The following is a 24,778-nucleotide window of genomic DNA, read 5'->3' as shown; positions in this document are numbered from 1 at the left end:
CCTTCGCGCTCGGCCTCGCGCTCGACCCATCTGGGCTGGGGCACGCGGCGACATTCACTCGTCGGCTCAGGGACCCCCCGGTCTCGAAACGCCGACAATGTCCATCGGCATCCCATGAAGGGGTTGTGACTGGTCGTGATAACCTGTAGCCGATGAATTATGTGTGTATTCCCTCAATTCAACCTCGTGCGAAGGAAGATTTGCCATAGTAGACTTATCCAGCACACGCACTAGCCTTTTATGATCATTTTGTATATCCCCTACGATACGTTGCAACTGTTCTCGCTGCTCGTCTATGTAAGCTTTAAGAGATTGGAGTTCGTTGGTGTTACTTACATTGGGGGTAATCATAGTAGATCGGAGCGAAGCCAGATCCGTCGCCCGTTGCCGAACGACTTTGTTGTTCCTGTCCACTTTGAAGTCGGCCAGGAACTTCGCCTTTGCTTCTTGGATCAGCTGCTCCTGACGCTCCTCGAACAGGAGTTGTTCTTCAGCCGACAAGGTTTCCCATGTCGGTGTGATGATATTGCTGGTGGAAACTTCAGAGCTATCCTTTGAACCGGCCATTAAGAGTCGATTTGATAGGTCTATATGTGTTGTCCCCAGCGGAGTCGCCAAAAAGTATGTTGACGCCTTTTTGGAGGCGCCAATCACTTCAAAAGAACCGGTGGTGGTGCTCTCTGGTCAGGCGCGGACGGTCCGCGGCACAGGGCCGGACGGTCCGCGACCTGACGTGAGGCGGCGGTGCTCTCTAGTCAAGCGCGGACGGTCCGCGGCACAGGGCCGGATGGTCCGCGACCTGGTGCAGGAGCTCGGGTTCCCTACCTGACGGCCGGACGGTCCGCACCCTAGGGCCGGACGGTCCGTGCGTGCGTAGGGGCGGCGGAAGATCGCCGGCGGCGCCTGGATCTCGCTCCCGGGAGGGACCCCGTCGGGGAGGAGAGATCCTAGGAGTTGTCTAGGCTCGGGCAGGCCGATCTAGACTCCTCTAATCGACGTAGAGTCGAGGAGAGGCGGAGAATTGGAGATCGAGAGGCTAAACCTAAACTAGAACTACTCCTAGGATAAAATGTGAAATAGAAGTGTTTAATTCGACTGATGATCATTAAATCGGTCGTATACTCTCTATTTATAGAGGAGAGGGGCTGGACCCTTTACAAACTAATTTTCGAGCTTATCCCGAGATTTTCGCCAACAAACATAGCAAGAAACTCGGAACCCTAATCTGTTATGCGCCTGCGCGGACCGTCCGGCCCATAGGCGCGGACCGTCCGGACCGCGGACCGTCCCGGACCATCCGCACACTCAAAATGGTGCTCAACACCAACAAAGAACAACAAATCATTCAAAGTGACATATGGAAACTACACCAACTGATCATAAGAACGTTTTACCATGTGTATGTGTTTATGTCATCATGAATTCAGGAAAGTTATAACACTCCATCCGCTCTTTTTTATTTCTAGCGGTTTAGTTCTAAAATAAACTAGCAGACGACAAATATTCAATCACCAGACGTTCACCATTTCTGTCTGATCAAAATAGCACCCAGTTGGTCCATCATCGGGGAGGAGAGCTAGCATGACTGGCCCTCTCGCACCTTGTTCAGGCGTCAGGACCCCCAGATTCCAGTTGATGTCCGTCTTGACAAAGCCAGGTCGCACACAGTTGATGCGCATCTCCGGATACCTCCTTGCCATGATCCTGGTGTACAGATTGATGACCATTTTCGATACGCTGTAGGCTGGTAGCATCACGGGCCACCCAGCCTCTTCCAGCCGCCCGCTCCTCAGGTCCTCCAAGAATGTGTCGAGCACTGCTTCTATCCGGTCCTCGTCCCAGATGTCAATGTTGCTCAAATCGTTTCGCAGCTTCTCATTTGGCATTCTCTGGCAACAATATAATCAGGGTGAGTAACATAGATATCTTCTCTGTTCGTGCAGGAATGCAGGAGCTCCACACCTTCAGCTCCGACGCAAGTGAGGAGGCATTGACAATCCTTGCTCCTCCTGATGTAGATAGCTTCAGAAGTGGAAGAAGAGCTTCTGTTACCCGTTTGCATCCATAGTAATTGGTATTCAGACAGTTGAATGCCTCATCATTGGTATTCTGGAATACTTCTTTCAGAAGATTAGCTGCCCTGCCAGATGTCTGAAACACAAACATTTATCACTGGCTGTGGTACCAATAACAGGGAAAAGCACGAAGTAATTAAATCATCATATACTGAGATTCTTCTCACTCCAAGAGACTACAGGTGCATTCTGAACACAAAGTAAACATCATGCATGAATAGATAAGCTGCCAAAAGCTAGAATAATATAATTACCCATGTCTCTGCATCAATGTTAAGAGCTTTCAGGCCTTCCTCATCTGCTACAATTCCTGAAATAGCTGCATTGTTCACCTGTAACACCCACCATACCATCAATTAGGTGTACTAAAGACACAAAGTACTAAAAACAGGAGTAGAGCACGATTTAATTACCAAGATGTCGAGCTTCCCATATCTTCTTTCTACATACCGGGCCAATGTGGTGGCACTATCATCATCTCTGACATCGAGCTGATGGAATATGATATTTGGGAGTTGGCATTCACGGCGAAGGGTCTCGGCAGCATCTTTTCCTCGTTTCTCATCCCTTGCTGTAAGGATAACTGTCACACCCTTGAGAGCAAGCTGGCGGCATACTTCTAGGCCAACTCCTTTGTTTCCTCCTGTGACCACCGCAAGTCTGATGCACTGGCCAATATTAGCATTCATGAAAGAACGACATGGCTCTGGAAGAGGATCGAATCACCTTTCAGGAATCGCTTCAGCAGAGCCATGATGCCTCGCTGCGTCGTCAAGCCTGTGGTTGAACATGATTCTTGTTACTGCATCAGATCAATGAAGCGGCAAAAAATAAAAAAACTAGAGGCTGGAGAATGGAGAATAAGCAAGACAATCATGTCCCTTCAAAAGCATCAAATAAAACAGTAAAAACAACAATGTAAGTCTCTAAATTCAACTTTTCATATTTGTATTTAGTGGATGATTTTAACTTAATCCTTGAACTTAGGCCTTACCGTTTTACTTAGGGTCTATTTAGTTCGCTGCCTAGCTTGCCATACTTTGCCTAACCTAGTCAAAGTGTCACAGTTAGTTACGAACCAAACAGTCCCTTAGTGCATCTATAACGAATCTTGGTGCAATTTCTACAGTTGTTACAGAATTGCTAAAATAAATCTACCAAATTCTGTATGAAAAATTTTGAACAGCATACCCTAAAATAAATCCTAGATCTGCTACTAGCCCCAAAATTGCCACAATGTTACATGTATCCTTCTCTCTGGTTTCTCCATCATCTAAAAAAGGTTTTGTTTCAGGAAACAAGGATGTGACTCAAATTTTGCTCTTGGGGTTGGTTCTTAGTCTCAGTCTGTGTATTCGCTTCTTCTTTATTAATAAATGACCAGCTAATTCTTGCCGGTTGCTTTTCGAAAGAAAGAAAAAAAGATGCGACTCAAAATGCATCGTTTTCATTAAGAGATATACAGCTGAATCGGCACCGCAGATTGCTATAAAGCTGCTTTTGGTTGACCATTGTTTCAGATCATAGAAAGACCTTTCTTTCTTTCTTTCTTTCGCACGTAGCTACGTATACTACTAGCAATGCACAATAGTAAGACTAAAAAGAGTGAGGCGTCGAACACGGGGCTGGAACAGGCTTGTTCTGCTCGTCGATTCTTCAACCACTCCTGTCATGTACAGCTACCGCATGAACAGACGCAGTATTTAACAGCGCAGGCGGAGGAAGCAGAGGGGGGCTACAACCTGTTCGGAGACGATTCCTGCTCTTGCGTCGCGCCGGCGGCAACGTGCGCAGCTTTCTCCATGAGGTGGGAGTTGCTGTGGGGGTGAGGAGGAGTGGAGTTCCGATGAGGTTGAGCGGCGGCGGACAGGACAGTGCAGGAAAGATTCGTTGACCAGTGGTGGGGCGGAGTGGAATGGGTAGGTGAGCGTAGTCGCGATTGTATAGTGGAGTGGGGCCCAGAAGTCGCCACTGCACTGCTCGCTGTTCCAGCTGGCTGCACCTTGTTTACGTCTCCGTTAAATCTACGTTTTGTGCTATATATTATACTCTTTATAAAGTAAAGTTTAAAATATAGAATGAAATAGTATATATCCAACATGTGAAGTTTGAGTACCCAACAGTGATGAAACAAACATCTCTTTGAGGAGCCACCAGCAATCCAGCATCGCCGTGAAGATTGAGGCGAGGGCTATCAGGCTGTGTGCCTGGCTTGGGTGCTCCTGGGCCTGGCGGCGTGAGGAGCCAGCGCACGGGCGAGATCAAGCGAGGAAGGTGCACACTTGGGCTGGGCTAAAATGGGATTGCGAGCTAGTGGGTTAAAATTTCGGTTTAAATCGAACACTGGACTAAATTTTGGTTTCTCAAAAATTGTAACCAAAGAATTCTAATGTTTGATCGATTTTCGGGGTTTTTTTTTGCCCAGGCCTATTTGTTAAGTGTGTTGCATTCTATTACAAGGCGCGGGTATTTATAGGAATAGTCAGGGTTGGTAGACCCAAGTACGAATATACCTCCGACTACCGGCTATATTTCTTACGTGTACAATACAGCAGGGTAATTAAAGGTATGTAAACATGAGTTCCCCTATTACACCTGAATTAATACCCATGTGTAGTCGCTGGCAGGTGGTTCTAGGGTGATCGAGCACCGTTCCGATGTAGTCGAACGGTGCGAGGGTTCGGCACCTGTCTCCTTTCCCGTGGATGAAGACATGGGCCCTTCGCATCCTTTGTTGGCCTGTCGGGGTCGACCGCCTTCGCCATTGCTGAGTCACGAGCAAGTGTTTTTTTAACGAATCGTTTAGCAAAATGGCTCCTCTTGACGTGATAGAAGGGGAGTGATAGGAGGATCTGTTAGAAGCTATTTTTTGGCTTTGACTCCTCTTTAAAAATGGCTCCGGCTCCTCAGTATTCTTTGTTGTGAACTCCTTTTTTAGACTGTTTGTCTGTTTGAGAGAGCTCATCCAAGAGCTATAGCCGGTTTGGGAGTCCTCCCAACAGATCCTTAGTATGGTTTTTTTTTATCACCAATTGATATCCATTGGAGCATCTCCTGTGTATGTGGACGTGCAAAACACTATTTTGTGCTATATAGATTGTATTGTGTATAGAGTGAAGTTTGAAATAGGGTTTGGGATACGAAGACTGCTAGAGATAGATAGGCTTATGATTGGTTCTTGTTCCAACCGTTATACTTTAGTATCGGTTTTTGCCAATAATTGGTATTCACATTTCGAAGTTTCAGCATAGATTGGTGTGTTATACTACTCTCATCCTCATTAGTCTATAGTTCTACCTTGGATAGCACTTACACTACTGCATGTCGAGGCATGCAGAATCGATTGCAGATGCAATGCACTGGGAGCTCTGAACGGTAAAACAAAAGCAAGAGGCAAAAGGGTCCGCGCTCCCTCCGGCCGACCGGATATGATCCTCGCGTGTCTGACGCCCAGGGAGCACGTCCCTGTCACCGCCACTTCCTCCACCGCCCAGGGAGCCCAATCCCATCCTAGCTAGTAGCTACACGTGCTCGCCCCCACACCCGGCCCGGCCGGCGTTCACTGAACCTGTGATCGAGAGCAAGAAGGCGAAGACGGCGCGTGCTGTTCTTGTTCTTGGAGCACCGGGGGCCGGCCATGGAAATATGGAATTGGAAGGAGGAGGAGGGCTCGATCGGTACCTGTAAACTGAACTGGATTCCATCATCGGCATGCATGTGCTTGTGCAGTGCAGCGAGCGATCATGCGATCCCTCCCGGGAAACACGCTATCAAAATGTTGGTTTCGAAAAAACAAAACAGAGAGAGAGAGAGAGAGAGAGAGAGAGAGAGAGAGAGAGAGATGCTATCTAAATGCCAGCTGAGCCTTCAAGGGAAGGGAGAAATCAGAGCTCAGTAGACGATCACACACCAGCGAAACCAATAAAGACTGCTAATGATAATTAATATCGAAATCATTGACCTGATCATTTAACTTGCAGCTAGCAAGCTGGTCTGCTGCTAGCTAGTTGACTTTTGAATGAAACAAACACATCAAAGCGCGGAGCAGGCACGTTGCAGAATATCCGCGCTGTGATCTTGTAGCAGCATTTTTTATTATATATATCCACTTGGCAGCAGCATGCATACTCCACTCCAGCATATGCTTAGGATTTAGGAAGGCTGCATCCAGATTAGAAGAATTCCAGTGCTTCAGAATTGAGCGAGCTGAGGCAGCTCTCTCTCTCTCTCTCTCTCTGTGTGTGTCCTTTAATTTGTCGTTGGCACTACTGAATACTGATGGAGTGCTGAAAGCGACCCTACTTCTGCCGCGCATACCTACACCACACCACGCACAAGAACAGCTAGCTGCTTCAGGTTGCATTGCTGCCATAGCTAGTGTCCTGCCGACACCAAGCAAGCTTCACAGGGCATGCATCAATGCATGCATGCACGTCGATGTCCTGGCCTAACAGGGACACGATGCAAGCTTCACAGGGATCCACCACCTCCCTGCCCCAACCAACCAATCCGTCTTCTTAGGCTATCCGCAGCGGTTCCCTCTAAATTTTTCCTCCTATATCACTTTTCTGGGTCACATCATCAATAGTGTATCCCCTACTTTTTCATCTCCCGCAGTGGTTTCCCCTAAATACTCCCCTTATACCCCACTACAATATAAAATATCATTTTCTATACCTACTTTTCATCTACTATCAATTTTTCTTCTACTATTAATTGAAGGTGGACCCACAGGAACAGTGGTAGGGGGAAAGAGAGCGCGCGCTGCAGCTGGGGGGAGAGAGAGCATTACCGCGGCGTGGGGTGCGCGGTAGCGTGCGGCGCTGTGGGCTCTAGCGGGGTGTTGTAGCCCCATGCAAGGGGAGCGCGCGCGGTAGCGTGCGGCGCTGCGGTCAGTCTTATCTATCTTCGTAGGTCTTCTTCTGCTAGTAGAAGCTTCATCAAGTGATACAGATGGCCACCAACCATGAGAGTATGAGACGATGCATATATATGCCTGCATGTGGGGTAGGACTTGCCCTGCCTTATTGGTTATTTTGATGATTAAATAAAAACATACGGGGCTAATCATGTACATGTATATTTATACTCGCAACTATATGATATTAGTTGTTCACAAGACATTCTAAATTAAACATGACAAAAATAGTCATAAGACAAATCTAACTATATGATATATAGAAACCGTAGCATATGTACATGAGTAACAATTCATTATCATCGAGTAGACGACGACAATATTAACTTCGTTTTAGGTGCACTAGAGACTTCTTTTTTTAACGCAAATGGCAAGAGCTCTGCCTTTCATGAAAAAGGAAAAGAGTTATAGAACAAAGCTCATAGATCACAAATCACACGCACAAGGAGCACTCCTCCTGCTTAAAGAGATCCACAGGAAAACAAAAAAAAAATCAGATGCTCAAAAACACCAGACTAGGCTGTCAAATATTGACATAGAGAGTGAAAGGACAATGCAAGCAGAGATGGATACCAGATTCTAGCGGTCCTTTATAGAGCGAGCAAGAGGTTTTTGTCTCGTTAGCCCCGACGAACAAGATTTTCGGCAGATAGTAGCTTATTCTAAATGAGGATTCATGTAAACATTTTGCACTAGAGATTTATGTGTGTTGGTGCATCTAATTCTTCTCTATTAACACATGCATGTCCATTGACCGACAAGTTTCTTGCAGGTTGGCTTTTGAGAGAGAGGGAGAGAGAGAGAGAGAGAGAGAGAGAGAGAGAGAGAGAGAGAGAGAATACTTGGCCATTTAAAATTTGGTATTTGAAAATAAACATATTCATAGGTGATATGTACAGTTCGGCTACCAATTAACCGTGCATATGGATTGTCCAATTTATTAGAAGTCTAATTGTTAGCATGTACAATCTTATTTAATATTTTATTTTTAAAGGGTTAAATAGAAAAAATATAAAAGACAATCTCTTCGCAAAATGTCAGTCTCTACACAACCCTCTCTATTGGTGTAGCTAATTAAAAAAACATCTAATTATAGTACACAATTTTTTAGCTATCTCTTATGTAAAAACTGAGGACTTGTACATGCCCTTGCGCTTTATTTGCAGCAGCATCACAATAATTGACAATAATTGATATATTATTAGGTCAGTAATAATGGCGCTAACTTCTCGTCAGCAACGGCTCCAGCCTGGTGAATTTGCCTCCAGGTACCTGTGAATTTGCACATGGTGAAATAAATGTACTACGTCATTCAATTTCCTGTTTCCATGGCCCATGCAAAATTTGGAATGTCTCCTACACGAAAATATATTCGGTGTACATAAGTCTTTGATGCACATATGGTGTATATAACTAGCAAAGTTTATAAAAAATTCTGAAAAATTCATAAATATTCAATCCATCCTACTCTATTATACACAAAATTTCAAGTTTAAATTCGTTACATTTTATCTATAATTAAAAAAGAGAACTTTTTAGCTGATTTTCTAATTTAAACTTGTTAGAAATTTTATATTTTTATTATAGCTAATGTATAAAAATTTAAATTTTAAATTTTATGTATAATTGGAGTAATATGGAAAGATATGTATGATTTTTTAAAATTTTTTATAAAATTTATTAGTTCATAATCATATGCATCAAAGATTCAAAGTCTCGTCTAGACTGTAGAGTAGATATGTTCCCTTTCACACGCGGTCACCTTGCACGTCAATGGAGCACCCCGATGGCTCGATGCGTGTATATATAGTAGCGCTGCGCCCGTGAGGCCGTGACAGCTCACTCCACCCCCCACGTTCCCTCTACGCCTGATGATGGGAGGAGGGACGCTGATGATGGACCACGGCATGGCGGCTGGTGGCAAGGCCCTGTACGGCGAGTGCTTCTTTGGAGAGGAAGACCTCGTCAACCCGGGGCCGGCGCCGGCGAACGAGGAGATGACGACGATGAACTTCCCCTTGGACGAGATGATGATGAGCGACGACGACGTCGACGGCATCGAAGAGCTGGAGCGCCGCATGTGGCGCGACCGCGTACGGCTCAGGCGCCTCAAGGAGGAGCAGCAGCAGAAGAGCGGCCGCCCTTCCGCCGGCTCCGGCGCCAAGCAGGAGGCCAGCAGCAGCAGGCAGCGGCAGTCGCAGGAGCAGGCGCGCCGCAAGAAGATGTCGCGCGCGCAGGGCGGGATCCTCAAGTACATGCTCAAGATGATGGAGGCCTGCAACGCGCAGGGCTTCGTGTACGGCATCATCCCGGAGAACGGCAAGCCCGTCACCGGCGCCTCCGACAATCTCCGCGCCTGGTGGAAGGAGAAGGTCCGCTTCGACCGCAACGGGCCCGCCGCCGCCGCCAAGTACCAGGCAGACAACGCCGCCGCGGGAGGCGGAGGCGGCGTGGCGGCCGCCGCGCTGGCGGGCCCGCACTCCCTGCACGTGCTCCAGGACACCACGCTGGGGTCGCTGCTCTCCGCGCTCATGCAGCACTGCGACCCGCCGCAGCGCCGGTTCCCGCTCGAGAGGGGCGTGCCGCCGCCGTGGTGGCCTCAGGCCGCCGTGCCGGGGGACCTCCTCGGCCCGCCGCCGTACAAGAAGCCGCACGACCTCAAGAAGGCCTGGAAGGTGGCCGTGCTCACGGCCGTCATCAAGCACATGTCCCCCGACGTCGACAAGGCGCGGCGCCTCGTCCGACAGTCCAAGTGCCTGCAGGACAAGATGACGGCCAGGGAGATCGTCACGTGGCTCGCCGTGCTCAGGCAGGAGGAGGAGCTCTACCTCCAGCTGCACCCCGGCGCCCGCCCGGCGCCGTCCTCCGCCGCCGCCGCCGCCGCGACGACGATCCCGTTTCGCGCCAGCTCCGGCGAGTACGACGTCGACGGCGAGGACACCGGCATGAACCACCAGCCACCCTCCATGGACGATGCGGGCCACAACAAGTTCGTCATGGTCGCGCCCGCGGCGCTGATGAAGGAGGAGGCCACCGACGCCGAGTTCTTCCAGAAGAGGAGCGCCGCGGATCCGGAGTTGATGCTGGGCAGCAGCTTCCGCGCCTACACCTGCGGCAACGTGCAGTGCCCGCAGGGGTTCCCGGACCGGAACGCGCGCAACGCGCACCAGCACACGTGCAAGTCCAATAACAACAGCGTCGGCGCGGCTGTGCCGCCGCAGCTTCGCGCCACTGAGTCCGTCTTCCCGGCGCCGTTCGGTCCGCCCGGCCAGGCGGAGGCGCTCGGCGGCCTGGGCTTCGACCTGCCCGTGGACGGACAGAGGTCGCTCGCGGAGCTGATGGACATGTACGAAACAGCCAACGTGGGCGGCGCGCCCAGCAGCCTGGTGGTGAGCAACGTGGACACGGTCGCCCCTGGCGTGCGGGTGTCCGCCCCGTTTCCGACGCCGTGTCTATTTGGCGACACCGTCCGCAACGTGATACAGCAGAGCGCGGCGGCGTTCTACGGCCGTGGCGACGACGCGCCGTTCGGAGGCGACGTCGCCGCCGCGTCGCCGGAGCTGAGGTTCGGCTCTGGCCTGAACGTGGCGGGAGGCGGCGCGTTGCAGCCGCAGCCGCACAAGTCCACGGGATCCTCCAACGCCAATTGGTTCTACTGACTGACTGCGGCAGAATCATGGATGGAATGGAGCTTTGTTAGTTTTAGTCAGTCCTGTACTACTTATTTAAGCTTTGTAAGCCTGCAAATGTCCAGCCATAAACCACTTCGTTCTTAATGGGAACTTCCGTCTTGCTCAACCTATCTAGCTTAATCAAACCCTTTCCAGCAGTTTGACTTGAGTACTGCATATGACTGCTGAATGGGAATTCTCCATTGGTTGCTTTGCCAAATTTCCATGTAACGACGTCTTGTTGATCAGTTAATTGAACATCGCGCACTGCTAGTCACAGCTGAATGAACTGACGAGCATCTTCTCTGGTGGTAAGACGTTGAAGACCGTACCCACCATCCACCTGTTTCTTGCTAAGGCATTCTTGCTACAGCACAAAAGGCTTCTGACGCCCTTTCACGAGCACAAAAGGGTTCCCTTGCTGTGCTTGGTGCAGGTGCTCGACGAGACCCATGGGGCATGGGCCATGTTGTAGGCTCGCCGTGTGGCCCCTGGCATGGTCGCCGGGACAGCCGCCGCCGCCGCCACCCCTCCCCACTATCATGGAACAGCAACAGCATAGCGAGAGGGACGGTGACGAGGACCCTTCACCTGACCTGACTGACACGACGACAGGCCACCAAACAGTACAGTGGCGCCGCAATATGGGATTGGGACACTGAGAACGATGGCACGCCGCAATATGGCCTGCTCTGCTATCACCTAATGAAATGAACCTGGGACTGGGATTAGCGAAAAGCATTTGGTACTGTGTGGGTGGTCATATGAAAGCAAGGCCGTAGATTCCTAATAAACAAAAGCTTTTGAAACGAGGCCATAAAAGAGAAGAAACGGTCTGACTGGTCATCGACCGAGCATGCTTAAGTCATAGTGAATTATGCCAAAATTTGTGATTGTTCCTAGCCTTTGATTAAATGAAGACCACAGCCACAGTAGCCCAGCTTTGTTTTCGTCGTTAGAGAAATTATCTCTCTATGCTCGTTTTGGAGAGATGAAATCGTATTTCTCTTGTGCTTTATGGTTGCATGAGCATGAAAGAAATCTGTATTCATGCATCTCCAGCTTTGATACATTTTATTTTCCCTTGTCGCTTCCAATAGAGCGTTTCTTGTTTTAGGAGAAGAATTAACTTGTCGCAGAGCATGATGCTATAAATTTATACGTTTATAGAGATTAGAGAGGTCCCTAAGGGTGTGTTTGGTTTGAGGAATGAAGTGGTCCATCTTCTTCTCACTCTTCACATTTTTATTTGGTTTGTTGAATAGAATGAGTTGATCCATCACCACCTCATTCCTCATAAGCTAATAATTAGTATATACATGAGGAGTGAGTTGATTCCACCAAAATTGATGGAATGAACTTATGATGCATCACCTCATGATGCATTGGGTGACTCCACAAACCAAACACACCATAAATAGTTCCAATGCTTCAAGGAAGATTAGGGTTAGTTACAGGTTCAATAAAAAAAGTCATATAAAATATTTCAATGTTCACGCACAAGAGTATCGAAGCCTGAGGAGGAGGAAAGGTGGGAGGGAGAGGATCCGCTCTTGCTGTTTTCTTGTTTAGGCCATATATCTGTGGCCCGCTCACTTGGTGGGCGTGGGCCTTCGACTGAATCTCGGCCTATTGTTATGGATGTAGTACACTAACAGTTCCAGGATCGTCCAGCGCAGGCTTCGGCTGGTTTCAACCATTACGGTCACAACAGCAATCAATCGTAGTATCGATTATCATCTTTTACTTTCAGACTCAGTCACCTCAGCGTCACGTAATTAAGAAAATAAAATCTATATAAATCATATAAAATAAATAAAATATAAAACTTTGAAAAAAATAAAAAGTATATACTTTATTATAAGAATCACTAATGCATTACGACTCTTCTACACCATGTTTCTCCCTCACCTCTTTCGCAACTTCTTCCTTGTCTAATTCTAGTTGCTTTACCAACTTTGTACAACTCCATTTCCTCGTAATAACTATGAACTCGCACTCGCTGCTACTTTTTGTTGGATCCTTCTGTTTCCATTGAGTTTGAATATGAGTATGTGGATGAGTAAGTTGCTCGAGATAGCCTTACCCAGCTTGTTACGGAAGCTCTCATTGGTTGCTTTCAAGTAGAATAGCATCATCTGCTCTGGTGCGCTAGTGAGATAGAGGAGAGGGAGAGTAGGGTCTTTTAGAACCAACAAGAGAAAGTGCTTAGCAGCAAGCCACCTTCAGCATCACTGCTGCCACTACTTTTTTTTGACAGTGTGACTAGGAGAAGTTTATCGTGTGTAGCCTGTAAATGAAGTCTTGGCATGTTGCTTGCTCGTGGAGCCGGTGTGGTTAGGTGGAACAACAACCCTTTGGAAGAGCTTTGGTCTTGTCAGTTTGCAAGGCCGCGGTGCAGGCTCTATCAGGACGGGGATATGCAGGGCCGGCCAGGTAGACTTGCCGATTGCGTCGTCAGAAAAGAACAGCAAGTGCCTGTGCAAAATCTGGAAGTCCCAAATTACAGATCGTGTCCATCTCGAGTTTCTCGTCTCATGCGTTGTGAAAGTTGCATCCACAATTGCCGACTGAGTCATTCAGATTGCATTGCCTTTATTACCAAAAACAAAAAAAAAAGAACAGCAAGTGCTTATATATAGCCAGCGTGTTTGCTTGGCTTTAATCCGTATTGACAAGTGTTTTTGCCTTTCAATGAATCAAAGTGAAGGGGGTCACCATCTCTCAAGTCTGAATGGGTCGCTCGATCAGAGTGACATGTCACGCACTGCATTGCCTCTCTCGATGGTCAAACTGAAAACTACTCACGTCGTCAGCCGATCGTCCAGTTTGACTGCATCGTTTGGTGCAGGCGGTTTCCTTCTGTGGACAGTGGGGTGAAATCTGTGTCGTGTTAACATGTGTGTGAATGAGATCAAAGGCTGTTCTGACTGGCACCAGCAACTCTGCTGACCAGTTCATCGTCGATCGTTCACCAACTGCTTCTCTCTTGTTTGTTTCCCAGGAAACAATGAATGCATCGGTTGCGTTGTTAATTCCACACCCGCGAGAAGCATTGGATGGATGTGCCAGAAACAGTACAGAAGCGACGTACGTACGCGTTGGGCTTGGAAACTGACGACGCATGTACCCTCTGCCTGTCTGTCTGTATACCAACAAACAACATTTATTTGTTTGCAGATTTCATTTACACAGTTCCTGCGATCGATCACAAACTAGCGCACCAAGCGGCCCGTATTCAATATAAAGAAATAAATAAATATATGAGACAGAACAAAGTAAGTCAGTGATTTCTTTGAGCAAGTCCAGGCCCCCAATGAAGATTTCCATACGCAAACCATCTCTAAAGATAGATGATATTCAGCGAAAAAGGCTCTAGCTGAATTGGTTAGGTGGTCTGAGTAATGCTCCTACAATCCTACGTTACCATGGAAATTCTAGAAATGTAAAGATATTAAAGTAATTGCACAAAGTTATTTTTTTATATATTTATTTTATAGAAAGTTTGAAATAAAAAAGGCCATTGTTGTGGCAGTGTTGCCATAACCATAAGCAGGCAAAAATCAAAACAAAGGTAGATAAAGATTTTAGGAGGAGCAGCAGCTCTGGTACGCACGGTACATTAACATCACACAGCAAACTTGAAATGCAGACATTCAGAACCACTCATCAGAGTCTTTTAGAACACCAAACGGACAGGTAGCAGTAGCAGCAGCAGCAGCAACGAAGATGTCATTCAGACATGGTCGCTAGCCGTACATGCATGCTATATATTATTCGTCCATTCAGGAACCGAGGACGCGAAGACACAGACAGATAACAGCTAGAGCGGAGGAGGACGAATTAGGCGGCGGCGGCAGCAGCTAGGTAAGGTTCCTTGGATTCATCTAGCTCGTCTCTCTGCGTATATAAGACAACAAGGTGAACTAATAGTCAATTAATATACAGATAGATGTATATACGGCAAAAGACAAGCAACGTACGTTCACGTTCACCAGGGCAGGATCTTCCAGCGCTGGTTGTCGCCCTTGGCCCACTCCCAGAGGACGACGGTGGTGCCGTCGTGGACGCCGCCGTGGTCCTTGTCGCCGTGGAAGGCGTCCATGTTGAGGTAGATGTTGTTCACCATGCGCACGCAGCGGAAGCCGTGCCCGACGTCGCGGCTCTCCGTCCACAGCACCGACTCGTCAACGTACTCGGGGTTGTAGGGCACAAGGCGTACCGGGTGGCTCTGTCCCAGCGAGTGCTTGATGGCTTCGCCGGTGACCTTGTTCACCAGCGCGAACGCTGGGTACCCTTCCTCGTCCTTGATGCTAGTGCTGTGCCTCATGTCCTTCACCCAGTGCTACACCAACCAACCAACCAACCAAGATCACATTTTTCTGTATGTATGTATGTATGTCATGTGCGCGATCTTAAATATCATGGAGCATGATCTTACTGCAATTAATTGCAGTGGCAGTACCTGGAACTCGTCCCTGGGGTTGGTTGGCGCCAGGCACACGGTGCCGTTCCTGACGGTGAGGCTGTACCCTTCGCCGGCCTTGCAGTAGACGCGGACGGTCTGTTCAGACGCCAGAGCGCGAGGCAGGTTGCTGTACCCGTACCCCGCCGGGTAGCCCCCAGCAGATGGAGGACGGTACCCGCCGTAGCCAGGCTCCTGCACAGGCACAGGCGGAGGCGGCGGCGCGTAGCCCCCTGCAGCTGGGGGAGGAGGGTACCCGCCGTAGCCTGGTTCCACCTGGGCAGGCGGAGGAGGAGGCGCGTAGCCCCCTGCAGCTGGTGGAGGAGGGTACCCGCCGTAGCCTGGTTCCACCTGGGCAGGCGGAGGCGGCGGCGCGTAGCCCCCTGCAGCCGGGGGACGGTACCCGCCGTAGCCTGGTTCCACCTGGGCAGGCGGAGGAGGAGCGTACGGGCGCGGCGCGTAGGCCTCGTCCCCCCAGGGCAGCACCTTCCAGCTCTGGTTGGGGCCCTTGCACCACTCCCAGAGCACCACGGTGGTGCCGTCGTGCACGCCGCCGTGGTCCTTGTCGCCGTGGAAGGCGTCGAAGTTGAGGTGGATGTTGTTGACCATGCGGATGCAGCGGAAGCCCTTGCCCACGTCGTGGCTCTCCGTCCACAGCACCGACTCGTCCAGGTACTCCGCGTTGTAGGGCACCAGCTTCACCTGCATACATATGCGTGTGTGTGTGTGTATTTGTGGGCGTGTAATGCAACACGTACGTACGGTGAGAAATCGAGAGAGCAGATAGAGACGGCCGCGCCGGCGGCGGACTTACGGGATGGGACTGGCCGAGCGAGTGCTTGATGGCGAGGCCGGTGGCCCTGTTGATGAGCGCGAACGCCGGCTGGCCCTCCGCGTCCTTCACCTTCGTGCTGTGCCTCATGTCCTTGTACCAGTGCTGCACATGCATGCGCAGGCACAAGTATACAGATCCATGACCAACCACTATCGTCAATGGCAGAAAGAGAGAGAGAGAGAGAGAGAGAGAGAGAGGCATGCCTGGTACTCGTCGCGGGGGTTGGTGGGCGCGAGGACGACGGCGTCGTGGCGCACGGTGAGGCAGTACGCCTCGTCGGCGCGGCAGAAGATCCTGAACAGCGTCTGCTCGTGCGGCGGCGGGGCCTGGTGGTGCCCGCCGTGGCCGTGGTGGTGGTGGTGCCCGAACATGCTTCCTTCCCTTTCCTGAAGCTGAGACCTCGATGTGAATTGTGAGTTGTGACACTGGCCGCGCCCACTGGCTCGGCTTTTATAGCGCGCGCCCGCGCCTCCCGTGGTCTGCACCGGCCGGCAGCTAGCGTTCTATATATCTGCACTGCAGCTGCAGCTGCAGCAGTGTCTCTATCTATACATGCATCTATCAGCAGCAGACCCGGCCGGCAGCGTTCTATCTGCAGCAGCTCATGCATTGTCCACTCTATCAGCAGGCAGCAGCAGCCCGTGCAGATGCCATGGCCGGTCCGTCCGTGGTCGCGTGGGGTTGCTGGTTGCTGCTAGGTTTTTTGTTTCGGCGGCGCGGTGGGCGGCCGCCTGCGTTACGACCGAGGAGGAGGGGAGCGCTGGGCCTCCGACGACCGTGCCGCGTCACGCTCTTGGTCTTGTCGCCGCTGCCCAGTGACAATCTGGTTTGGTGGGAACGATGCGTGCTGCCGTGTGCCGTCTGGTCATGCCGCGCAGACACCAAACAATTTCTTCGATGCTAAGGAAATACTGTACATTATAAAATCTATATTTATATCTCTATCTCTATCTCTACCCCTTAAACCCACCAGTTAAGACAATGCTAAAGTACACCAAAGACTGGATCTGTTTGATTCATGGCTAACTGTGCCACACTTTGCCTAAGATTAGTCGTTCGAATTGAATAACTAACATTAGCCAGAAAAGTTAGACAAAGTGTGGTAAGTTAGGTAACGAACCAAACAGACATGTATACATCTCACGCAGTCATCCACCTGCTACAACCATCCGAGATATCGCAGTTTAAAAATCCGACGTCCCAGATCAAATAAACAACATTTTTCATGTTACTGAAACGAATCCAACGGCCCGACTTTAATTGATCATGCTCACCGCATTTGCTCTCACGCACGCATCACCTGCAAGCACGTCTTTCTCTGCCGGCCCCGTGAAACCGCCCCGTGATAACTCCCAGCCAAACGCCGATCTCGCGCAGCCTGAACGAGCCTACGCCCACAAGGCCGCCACCGACGAGACCGCCGTCGACGCGTCCATCGCCGACGAGATCGCCGACGAAACGACTGCCGACGAGACCGGCGCAGTCACGTCATTCAACACGGCGAACGCCCTCGTCTCTGACGTCACCGGCCGCCAGAAACGCCGGGAGTCGAGCGCGACCACGCCTGCACCAGTTTCGTGCACGGATAGTCTTCCACCGTCGCCCACCCGCCCCCGCAAACCCGTGATCTTCCCCTGTCTCCCACCCGCCGCCGATCCACGCGCCGCCCCGCGTCGATCTCAGCATCCTTCTCGACTCGCTGCTCTCCTAGCCGCCACCTGCGTCGCGCCCCCACCAACAACCTCCGCGCTGCCGCCTCCCACGTCCATTTGCGCCACCCACCCATGATGCCCGCGAAACCACCTCCGCCTCTGTGATGGCTGCCCCCGCCAACAACCTCCGCGCCCCTCGCCAACAACCTCCACCTGGCATGTATATGCAGCGATTAGGGCGTAGGCACGCGAGGATCTAGTCGTGTTTTCGTCCCACACTTCATGCTCTCCCTCCCTCCTCTCTCCTCCCTCTTTCTCCCCACCCCGTACGTTGCTACGCCGTCCCTTCCTCACGACAGCTGCCCATAAGATGCTTGTGTATAGGCGTTGATAGCATGGTGTCTCTGTTAGGAGTAGAGATTTATTTTGTTAGCTGTCATGCTTGTTTTTCTGGGACTGGGATCATAGTATACTATTGGCCCTTTTTGATTGTATATTTGTGTACATATGATATGAAACTCAAGTGTGTGCACTTGCTTTTGCAGTATGGTGTAAAGATCTTCAGCCTGAGATTCTTCCTATTGTTGAGAAATCCAGAAGAGGTAATGTTTATTTTTATGGGACCGTGCCTCATGTAGCATGCTGGCATAATAGTTGTGGAGAATAGAGGTTAATCAATATAAAAAGATCCTTGCATCTCTCCAGCGAGGTGGGGCTGCCGACCAATCTGCCTGCTGAGCAACCCAGCAAGACGACAGCTGGCTCTCAAGCGAAACACCTCTACTGAAAGGAATAGCCGACCTAGTACTATCGGGCCACGTCGGCACGATGTGATAGACCATCACCAAGCCATGCCCAGACCGTGGAAGCGATACCGAAGGGTCTTTATCAAGCACGACGCCGCATATGCATCCACGCTGACCATGGGACCGGACAACCTCAGCCACAAGGACCTCAGCATCGGGGTCTCTACAGTGACCCATGCGCCGGAAGGGATGGGGCAATACGCCATACCAGGAATACGCCTACGCATGATGAAATGTGACGCTAAGGAAATGACGAAAGATGAAGCTATACTGCATACTTCTCTAAACCTCACCTCGAGCTGACTCAACTGGACCCACCAAGCACCACTACGTCTATATCGGAACAGCTACAAGAACCCATTGACGAACGAACGAGACACGACGCCATACCAGGGGTACGACGCGCACGACCCAGCAGACAACGCCACAGGGTCTACGAGGCCCAGAAGCAGGAGGACAAACTCAACATGAGTAGAATACAAGTTCTCATTGTAACGTATACCCTTGAGTTATAAAAGGTCAAGACAAACCCATCATCCAAGATACATCCCACAGCTTCACAGAAGCACCCAACTATAACACGCTCCAAGCAATACTACTACCAGCGCTACACTGTACTAAGACTCCAGCCTGAACCAGTATAACCCACTCGTCTCATATCCACCTTCGAGCCCATTGCAGCTCACCATTCGGAGTGAGTCCGCGCTAGCACCTATGCTGAACACAAATCTTATTGTCCCTCGGTTCCAAAAACTACAACAGAAACTATGATGAAACTCCCACTAAGAATGACCTTAGCAGGAAACCAAACAACCCTACATCATTAACTGTGTACGATAGGGGATCGACAAATGAGAAGAAATGATTGGGCTCCATGGATTGAAGGACATTAGGGGGGTGTTTGATCTCTAGAGAGTAATTTTTAGTCTCTTTATTTTATTATATTTTAATAGTTTTCATATTTGACAATTTAGAGACTAAATTTAAATAAAATAAAAAGACTAAAAATTAGTCCCTAAAACCAAACAATCTTTTAAGACCAACTGCAACAATGCCCCCACTACTCCCCCCGTAGGGTGCATTTTGGACTACTCCCCCCGTAGGGTGCATTTTGGGGTAAAAAAATCCCTCCAACGGCGCCCCCCACGACCCACTACAGATGGGGAGAACCCCATATATGAGGTGAGTTTCAATTTTGCCCACACTTTAATTACTCTATTTTTATGATATTAACCTCTTTTAATTACTATAACTTAAAAACAATGTGTATTATAATAGTATGAATAGCCTACGTTTTTTAAAATTTTGAAATTTAATGAAAAAACTCAAATAACTGAATTGTAGTATATAGGAGAAGCTGAATAGGATGAATGGTTCGAGCCATCCTAGTTGTGTGGGGGAGTGTCTTTTAAGATGATGTAGTAAAATATTGAGAGAAATGGTTGGAGATGCCTAAAATAGAAAGTATAGTTAGGCTGGACGCAGCGGTTACCGCTAGCAATCCCCCTCCCCTTGCATGCGGTCTGTAGGGGGCACCCTACGGCCGCAGCGGTGCCTCCTACAGCGCCCCATACGCGCCGGCCCCCTTCTCTCTCCCCTCCAGATCTAACGTGTCACTGTTCATCACCCTAAACACTGTGATGTGGATCCACGAGTAATTGTTAGTAGACAAAAAATTGATAGTTGATATAAAAAATGATATTTTATAGTTGTAGTGGGGTATAGGGGAGTATTTAGGGGGAACCGCTGCGGGAGATGAAAAAATAGGGGGGGAAAGTGATATAGGGGGGAAAATTTAGAGGTAACGGTTGCGGATAGCCTTAGGAAGTAAAGGCAACCATGCAAGCTGCATTTCTTTTTCTCGATCAAGCCGGCAAAGCCATGACGATTTCGGCCCAAAAGGGCAAAGACGACGTTTGGCAAATTTCATTATTTTCGGTCAATTGACTATATACATGTATGCATTTTCATTGAGCAAAAAATGATGGCACTTGTATCAGGTGCATTCCAGTATTATATATATTGGAGGTCAAAAAGAAGAATTGAGGCTCCAATCTTACTTGCATTAGTAGTATACAAATATTAATAACAGAGCTTACAACAATGCCCGCTGGAACCAAGTAGAGCCGAGAGACGCTACCCGTACCGTATAGTAAGATGAATGGATTGAGTGTGCGAATTCAAGCGATCAAGAGGAGGAAGTGGAGGAGTGGGGACTCTCAACGCAAAACTTCATGACAAGAATGCCGTCCGATGTTACCTTGCTAAACTGTGTTTCCTTCCTACTACGAAGATGCAACCTCGATGGCACTGCCAAGCGGCCATGCGGCTTCGACGTAGGCGTCGCTGTAAGGGACCTTCTTTACCAAGGTCATCTCGTGGTCCGGATCGACGCCTGCAAGAATGCTTGTGAAATACGTAAGTGACAAGGCACTTAAAAAACCTACTTTGATTAATTTTCGTTCGATCAGGTCATACCGAATCCTTCCACGAGTAATGTGTACTGATAAACGAGGTCCATGCAGATATATGGAATGCTATCCTTCTGTACACCAGGGAAGGTGGCCTCGGCGTTCTTCACGCTCAACGAGCAAGCGCGCTCCGCAGCTTGTCTGAAGTCCGATGGTTTAACCTTAGCGACAGGCGCATTGGCGTTAACAAATCCAGCCTGAAAAGAAACACCGATAAATGGTTAGCAACGTAACAACGATTAAAACAAAGGTTGACGAACAAGATATTTAATTTCATAAGTTCAGATGGCACATGCTACCAGACTACTAGAACTACCAAACTACTAGAACCAACTGCTGCTTAGCCTTTACCTCAGCAGCCCTATCAAAGAAAAAGGACGCTACAAAGAGATTCTTCTGTCCAGCACCACCACCACCATTCCAAATGCCACCAAAAGAACACTTCATGTGGGTGCATGCTTCATCAACTTTAAGGGCTTTCACTGCATCATCCTTGCATTTTGAGTAACTAGCACCGGAAGGTGGACCGGATGCTTCAAATGAATCGTCGCCATACTTGTATTTCCCTGCAGTCATTACACAAAATCGTATATCAGGTGCTACTGAGAGAAGTCAGCAAAACACCAGCTGTTCCGTGAGGAACATACAAGTTAAAAAAAATGCTATCCAACTGGCACCATAATGTCTTATCTGTCCATGCACTAATCACAAGTCTACAAGCATAGTTGTGACCAGCGGCGCTATAGCAAGCCTATCAAGGTAATATAAGATAGACATAGGTTTTATTTTGTCATCATAGAGAATGATTGCTGACAACTAATTAATTTGTGGGACGTCAAGCAATGACCCTTTCCCAGACAAAAAAATTGCAGTGACTTGAAAAGGTTCATCTTTTTAATGAAAAGAACATCAATTCATTGCAAGGAGCTACTTCAAGCTTGTATACACAGCCAAGAAACGAAAATGAATCATGATAAGAGAGACCGGGGAAGAAACAACCATACCTTGAAATCCCTCTAACATACAGTTGCTGTAACCATTGCCATTGCCAGCTTTTAAGACCTCCGCTCTAGCTGCCAGCAACCCATAATGCAAATAACTGCAAAAAAATGTTTTCAGCAATACTTTATGATGTCATGAGCAGATATAATCACACGATGTCATTTCCAACAGACTACCAGAAAAGTATACAAATGACCAGTGCATGACTCTACGCAAAGGAAATAGTAGTAAAATACTATTTTTTAATGACGGTCACCTAAGGTTACTCTACCCATGAGTAGTGTCATCTTTCTGCATTTTTTCATTACATAACAATTCCCTCTAAGTTTCTACTTCCAGAACTACAACAATTTTCAGCTTTGTTATGAAATATGACTATGAGTCAAAATACAAGAACCAAGGGATTTGCAATATTGGTACCACCATCAGGTCCTTAAATAGGTTTCACACTGCTGATGCTTGTTACTATGCCTTGGGTTGCCACAGGTGATGTAAATTAGGACTTTAAAACAGTAGAAACAATTCAAAGCTCAATAATTTATAGCACTAACCTATGAACATAAAGATAATATGTGGTTCCTTTGAGGAACAATTTCTTCACATATGCATCTTCCCCCTCGGATGGTTTAGGAGCCTTTTCTGCATCCTTCTCTGCAATAGCATATGCCATTTGGACAGATCCACCACCAAGATCCACTACTCCAACTGTGTCTGCATAAGTCTTTCCCAAGTTTCCCAACAGATAATTGATGGTAACCTAAAAGTAGAGAGAAAGGTATTACTCGTTACTTGTTACTGGACTAACCAATGAAAATAGAATGCAGGTACACTAACTAATCTTGTCAATCGAAAGCCTTGGCCACATTGAGTTGTGAGAAGCATTTCTGAGAATCAGCTGGCAAAGTTACGAATTAGAGCAGCAACAAATGGAGAAGAAAAGCATCATACCCATTCGTATGCACCTTCCTGCGTTCCATCAAGAACTGTAACCCAATCCGGTTGGTTTTTAAAGGAACTCTTTTCGCGAAGAATGTCCCTAACCTGCACCAGTTATGGATATGCCATCAGAGTTAATCGAAAGCTCTGATCATGGTCATAATCAAACAACAACAAAAGAAATCACTTAGTGAAACCATGCTACATCCACTGATGAATGCATCCTTGAAATGTTATACTAAAAGAACCATTTACCGCTTGCAATATCGCCTCCGATTTTTGTGCACCCAAATTTCTCAGCCCTGCGGTGGCCTGCGCAAGGATGGAGGAGAAGGAAGCTAAATAATTCAGTAAGAACACTATCAAGCACAACAAAATCAACTGGTGCGATGTGCCACCCACCCCGACTCTGACAGGAGTTTGGTCGCGCAATTCCGCGGGCACCACTCGCTTGGCATCGTCAAGGAGAGAGACGAGCGACTCGGCGGCCTCCCGGGGATCGTTGGCGTAGTGGCTAAGCCCCGGTTTTATCTGCAGGCGGAAGGAGACGCGAGTCAGATCCAGATCCAATCGGCGAACGGATCACCGGCGCGGGGCATAGCGTACCTGGACGAAGAGCTCGATCTCGCTGCCAATGTGGACGAGATCCAGGTTGGCGTCGAAGCGGAAGACGTGGACGCGGCTGCCGGAGCTCCCGGCGTCGAAGATGACGGCGTACTTGTCGGCCCCGGGCGGGCCGGACCTCCTGGCGCCGGCCGTGGCGCCGGCGGGCGAGCGCGGCATGAGGAGGAGCACGAGGGAGACGAGCGCGAGCGGGGCGAGGACGACGAGCAAGACGCCCCGGTAGCGGTGCGCGCGGTCGGCCAGCGTCTCCTGGCGGCCGCCGTTGGGCAGCGCGGAGTAGCGGCGCATCTTGGGGTCGGCGGGGAGGAGCAGGAGGTCCGGGGACGAGGGCGTGCGGTAGCGGACGCCGCGGCCGCCGCTTGCGGGGGCCGGGGGAGACTGCGACGGCGACGGGTTGGCCGCCTCCTGCTGCGCGGGATCCAGCGCTCCGCGTCGGGGCGCGCGGCGCGCGCGTCGGTGGTGGATCTGCTGCGACTGCGTCGTGGCGTGGGGGACGGTCGGAAGACGCGGCAGGCAACGTTTATGGCGTACGCGCGGCGCGGGTACTTTGAGTTGACCTCGCTCGGGTTTGGAAATTGGGATCGCGTGGCGTGGGCAAAGGGAAGCGCGGCGGACGGAACACGGAAGTGCGAGCCGCCTCAGGATCTGCCGCGGGCGGACAAGGCACAGGGGTCAGGGGAGATGCAGCGCGAGGAGGCGAGGGCCGGATGGAAAGTGCTCTGCCTGCCGAAGCCGATGCCGAACCACCCCCGGCTGGCTGTGGCGTGGTGTGTGGAAACCGGCGGCTTTGGAATGCGACGGCGTTTTTATACTGGCCCTGACCGCGCTGCGACGGTGCGTGCTGCTCCTGCTGCTGCCCGCCCCGATTTCGCCGTGCTGGCGCCGGTGGCTTCCGCCTTCTGGGAGGCGCGCATCGTGTTGAATTGAAGGAGACCTGGGTTCGCTTTCAGAGTTTGGCCGGCGCTCCCGGGCTGGAAGGGCTGCGGCTGGCTGGCGTGGAACGAATACGAAGCCCGGGACTGGGACTCCGTCGGTCTCCATGCTGGCTGGGTCCACGCCGCGTGTTTTTTGAATCATCCTTTCGATGAAGTCTAGCTCATGTTGGCATCCCATAACCACACAAATGTGCACCCCATTGCTGCAGTCCACATGCCAAAGCACAGAGTAAGACAATTAATTACTTCTGCATGCATCTGAATGTCCATGCTTATCAGCTCGAGCACCCGTGTCCTTAGCAATGAGAATTTGGAGCCAGACTTTACTGGATAACCACTGAACTTGCAATGAATGACAGAGCACTTGCATCTGAACTTGCATGAGCTT

At 49.6% G+C, this 24,778-nt stretch overlaps 4 protein-coding genes across 7 annotated transcripts; 1 reads left to right on the top strand and 3 right to left on the bottom strand.

Annotated features, from left to right (window-relative positions):
* Positions 1-1,344: 1,344 nt before the first annotated feature.
* On the bottom strand, positions 1,345-4,086 carry LOC100274235 (uncharacterized). 3 transcript variants are annotated; one of them, XM_008669376.3, is made up of 6 exons: positions 3,818-4,086; positions 2,802-2,852; positions 2,489-2,735; positions 2,330-2,407; positions 1,963-2,151; positions 1,345-1,889 (listed from the first exon to the last, which is right to left on the bottom strand). In XM_008669376.3, exons 1-6 carry the CDS (start codon positions 3,877-3,879, stop codon positions 1,509-1,511), a joined length of 1,008 nt encoding a protein of 335 aa, XP_008667598.1. In that variant the 5' UTR covers positions 3,880-4,086; the 3' UTR covers positions 1,345-1,508. The 3 variants fall into 3 exon arrangements, with proteins under 3 accessions (XP_008667598.1, XP_008667599.1, NP_001142077.1); XM_008669377.4 differs by having other exon boundaries at positions 2,802-2,877; positions 3,818-4,072; NM_001148605.1 differs by having other exon boundaries at positions 1,376-2,151; positions 3,818-3,973.
* Positions 4,087-8,750: 4,664 nt separating this feature from the next.
* Positions 8,751-10,917, top strand: LOC103647946 (protein ETHYLENE-INSENSITIVE 3-like 2). Its single transcript, XM_008672446.4, has one exon. The coding sequence runs from the start codon at positions 8,865-8,867 to the stop codon at positions 10,650-10,652; it is 1,788 nt and encodes a 595-aa protein (XP_008670668.1). The 5' UTR covers positions 8,751-8,864; the 3' UTR covers positions 10,653-10,917.
* Positions 10,918-14,129: 3,212 nt separating this feature from the next.
* Positions 14,130-16,682, bottom strand: LOC100272926 (hydroxyproline-rich glycoprotein family protein). Of its 2 annotated transcripts, none has more exons than NM_001147378.1 (5): positions 16,168-16,367; positions 15,944-16,066; positions 15,130-15,831; positions 14,648-15,009; positions 14,130-14,564 (listed from the first exon to the last, which is right to left on the bottom strand). In NM_001147378.1, the coding sequence occupies exons 1-4, from the start codon at positions 16,333-16,335 to the stop codon at positions 14,656-14,658; spliced, it is 1,347 nt and encodes a 448-aa protein (NP_001140850.1). In that variant the 5' UTR covers positions 16,336-16,367; the 3' UTR covers positions 14,130-14,564; positions 14,648-14,655. The 2 variants fall into 2 exon arrangements, with proteins under 2 accessions (NP_001140850.1, XP_008667498.1); XM_008669276.3 differs by having other exon boundaries at positions 14,216-14,564; positions 14,654-15,009; positions 16,168-16,682.
* Positions 16,683-20,468: 3,786 nt separating this feature from the next.
* On the bottom strand, positions 20,469-24,233 carry LOC103647945 (probable apyrase 2). Its single transcript, NM_001353419.1, has 9 exons — positions 23,438-24,233; positions 23,234-23,362; positions 23,087-23,143; positions 22,844-22,936; positions 22,447-22,652; positions 21,898-21,992; positions 21,245-21,459; positions 20,901-21,090; positions 20,469-20,817 (listed from the first exon to the last, which is right to left on the bottom strand). The coding sequence occupies exons 1-9, from the start codon at positions 23,741-23,743 to the stop codon at positions 20,708-20,710; spliced, it is 1,401 nt and encodes a 466-aa protein (NP_001340348.1). The 5' UTR covers positions 23,744-24,233; the 3' UTR covers positions 20,469-20,707.
* Between the last annotated feature and the right edge of the window lie 545 nt (positions 24,234-24,778).

The sequence above is a fragment of the Zea mays genome, chromosome 2, assembly GCF_902167145.1.
Source record: "Zea mays cultivar B73 chromosome 2, Zm-B73-REFERENCE-NAM-5.0, whole genome shotgun sequence".
Classification (NCBI taxonomy): Eukaryota; Viridiplantae; Streptophyta; class Magnoliopsida; order Poales; family Poaceae; genus Zea; species Zea mays.
This window is presented reverse-complemented; position numbering and strand designations above follow the sequence as displayed.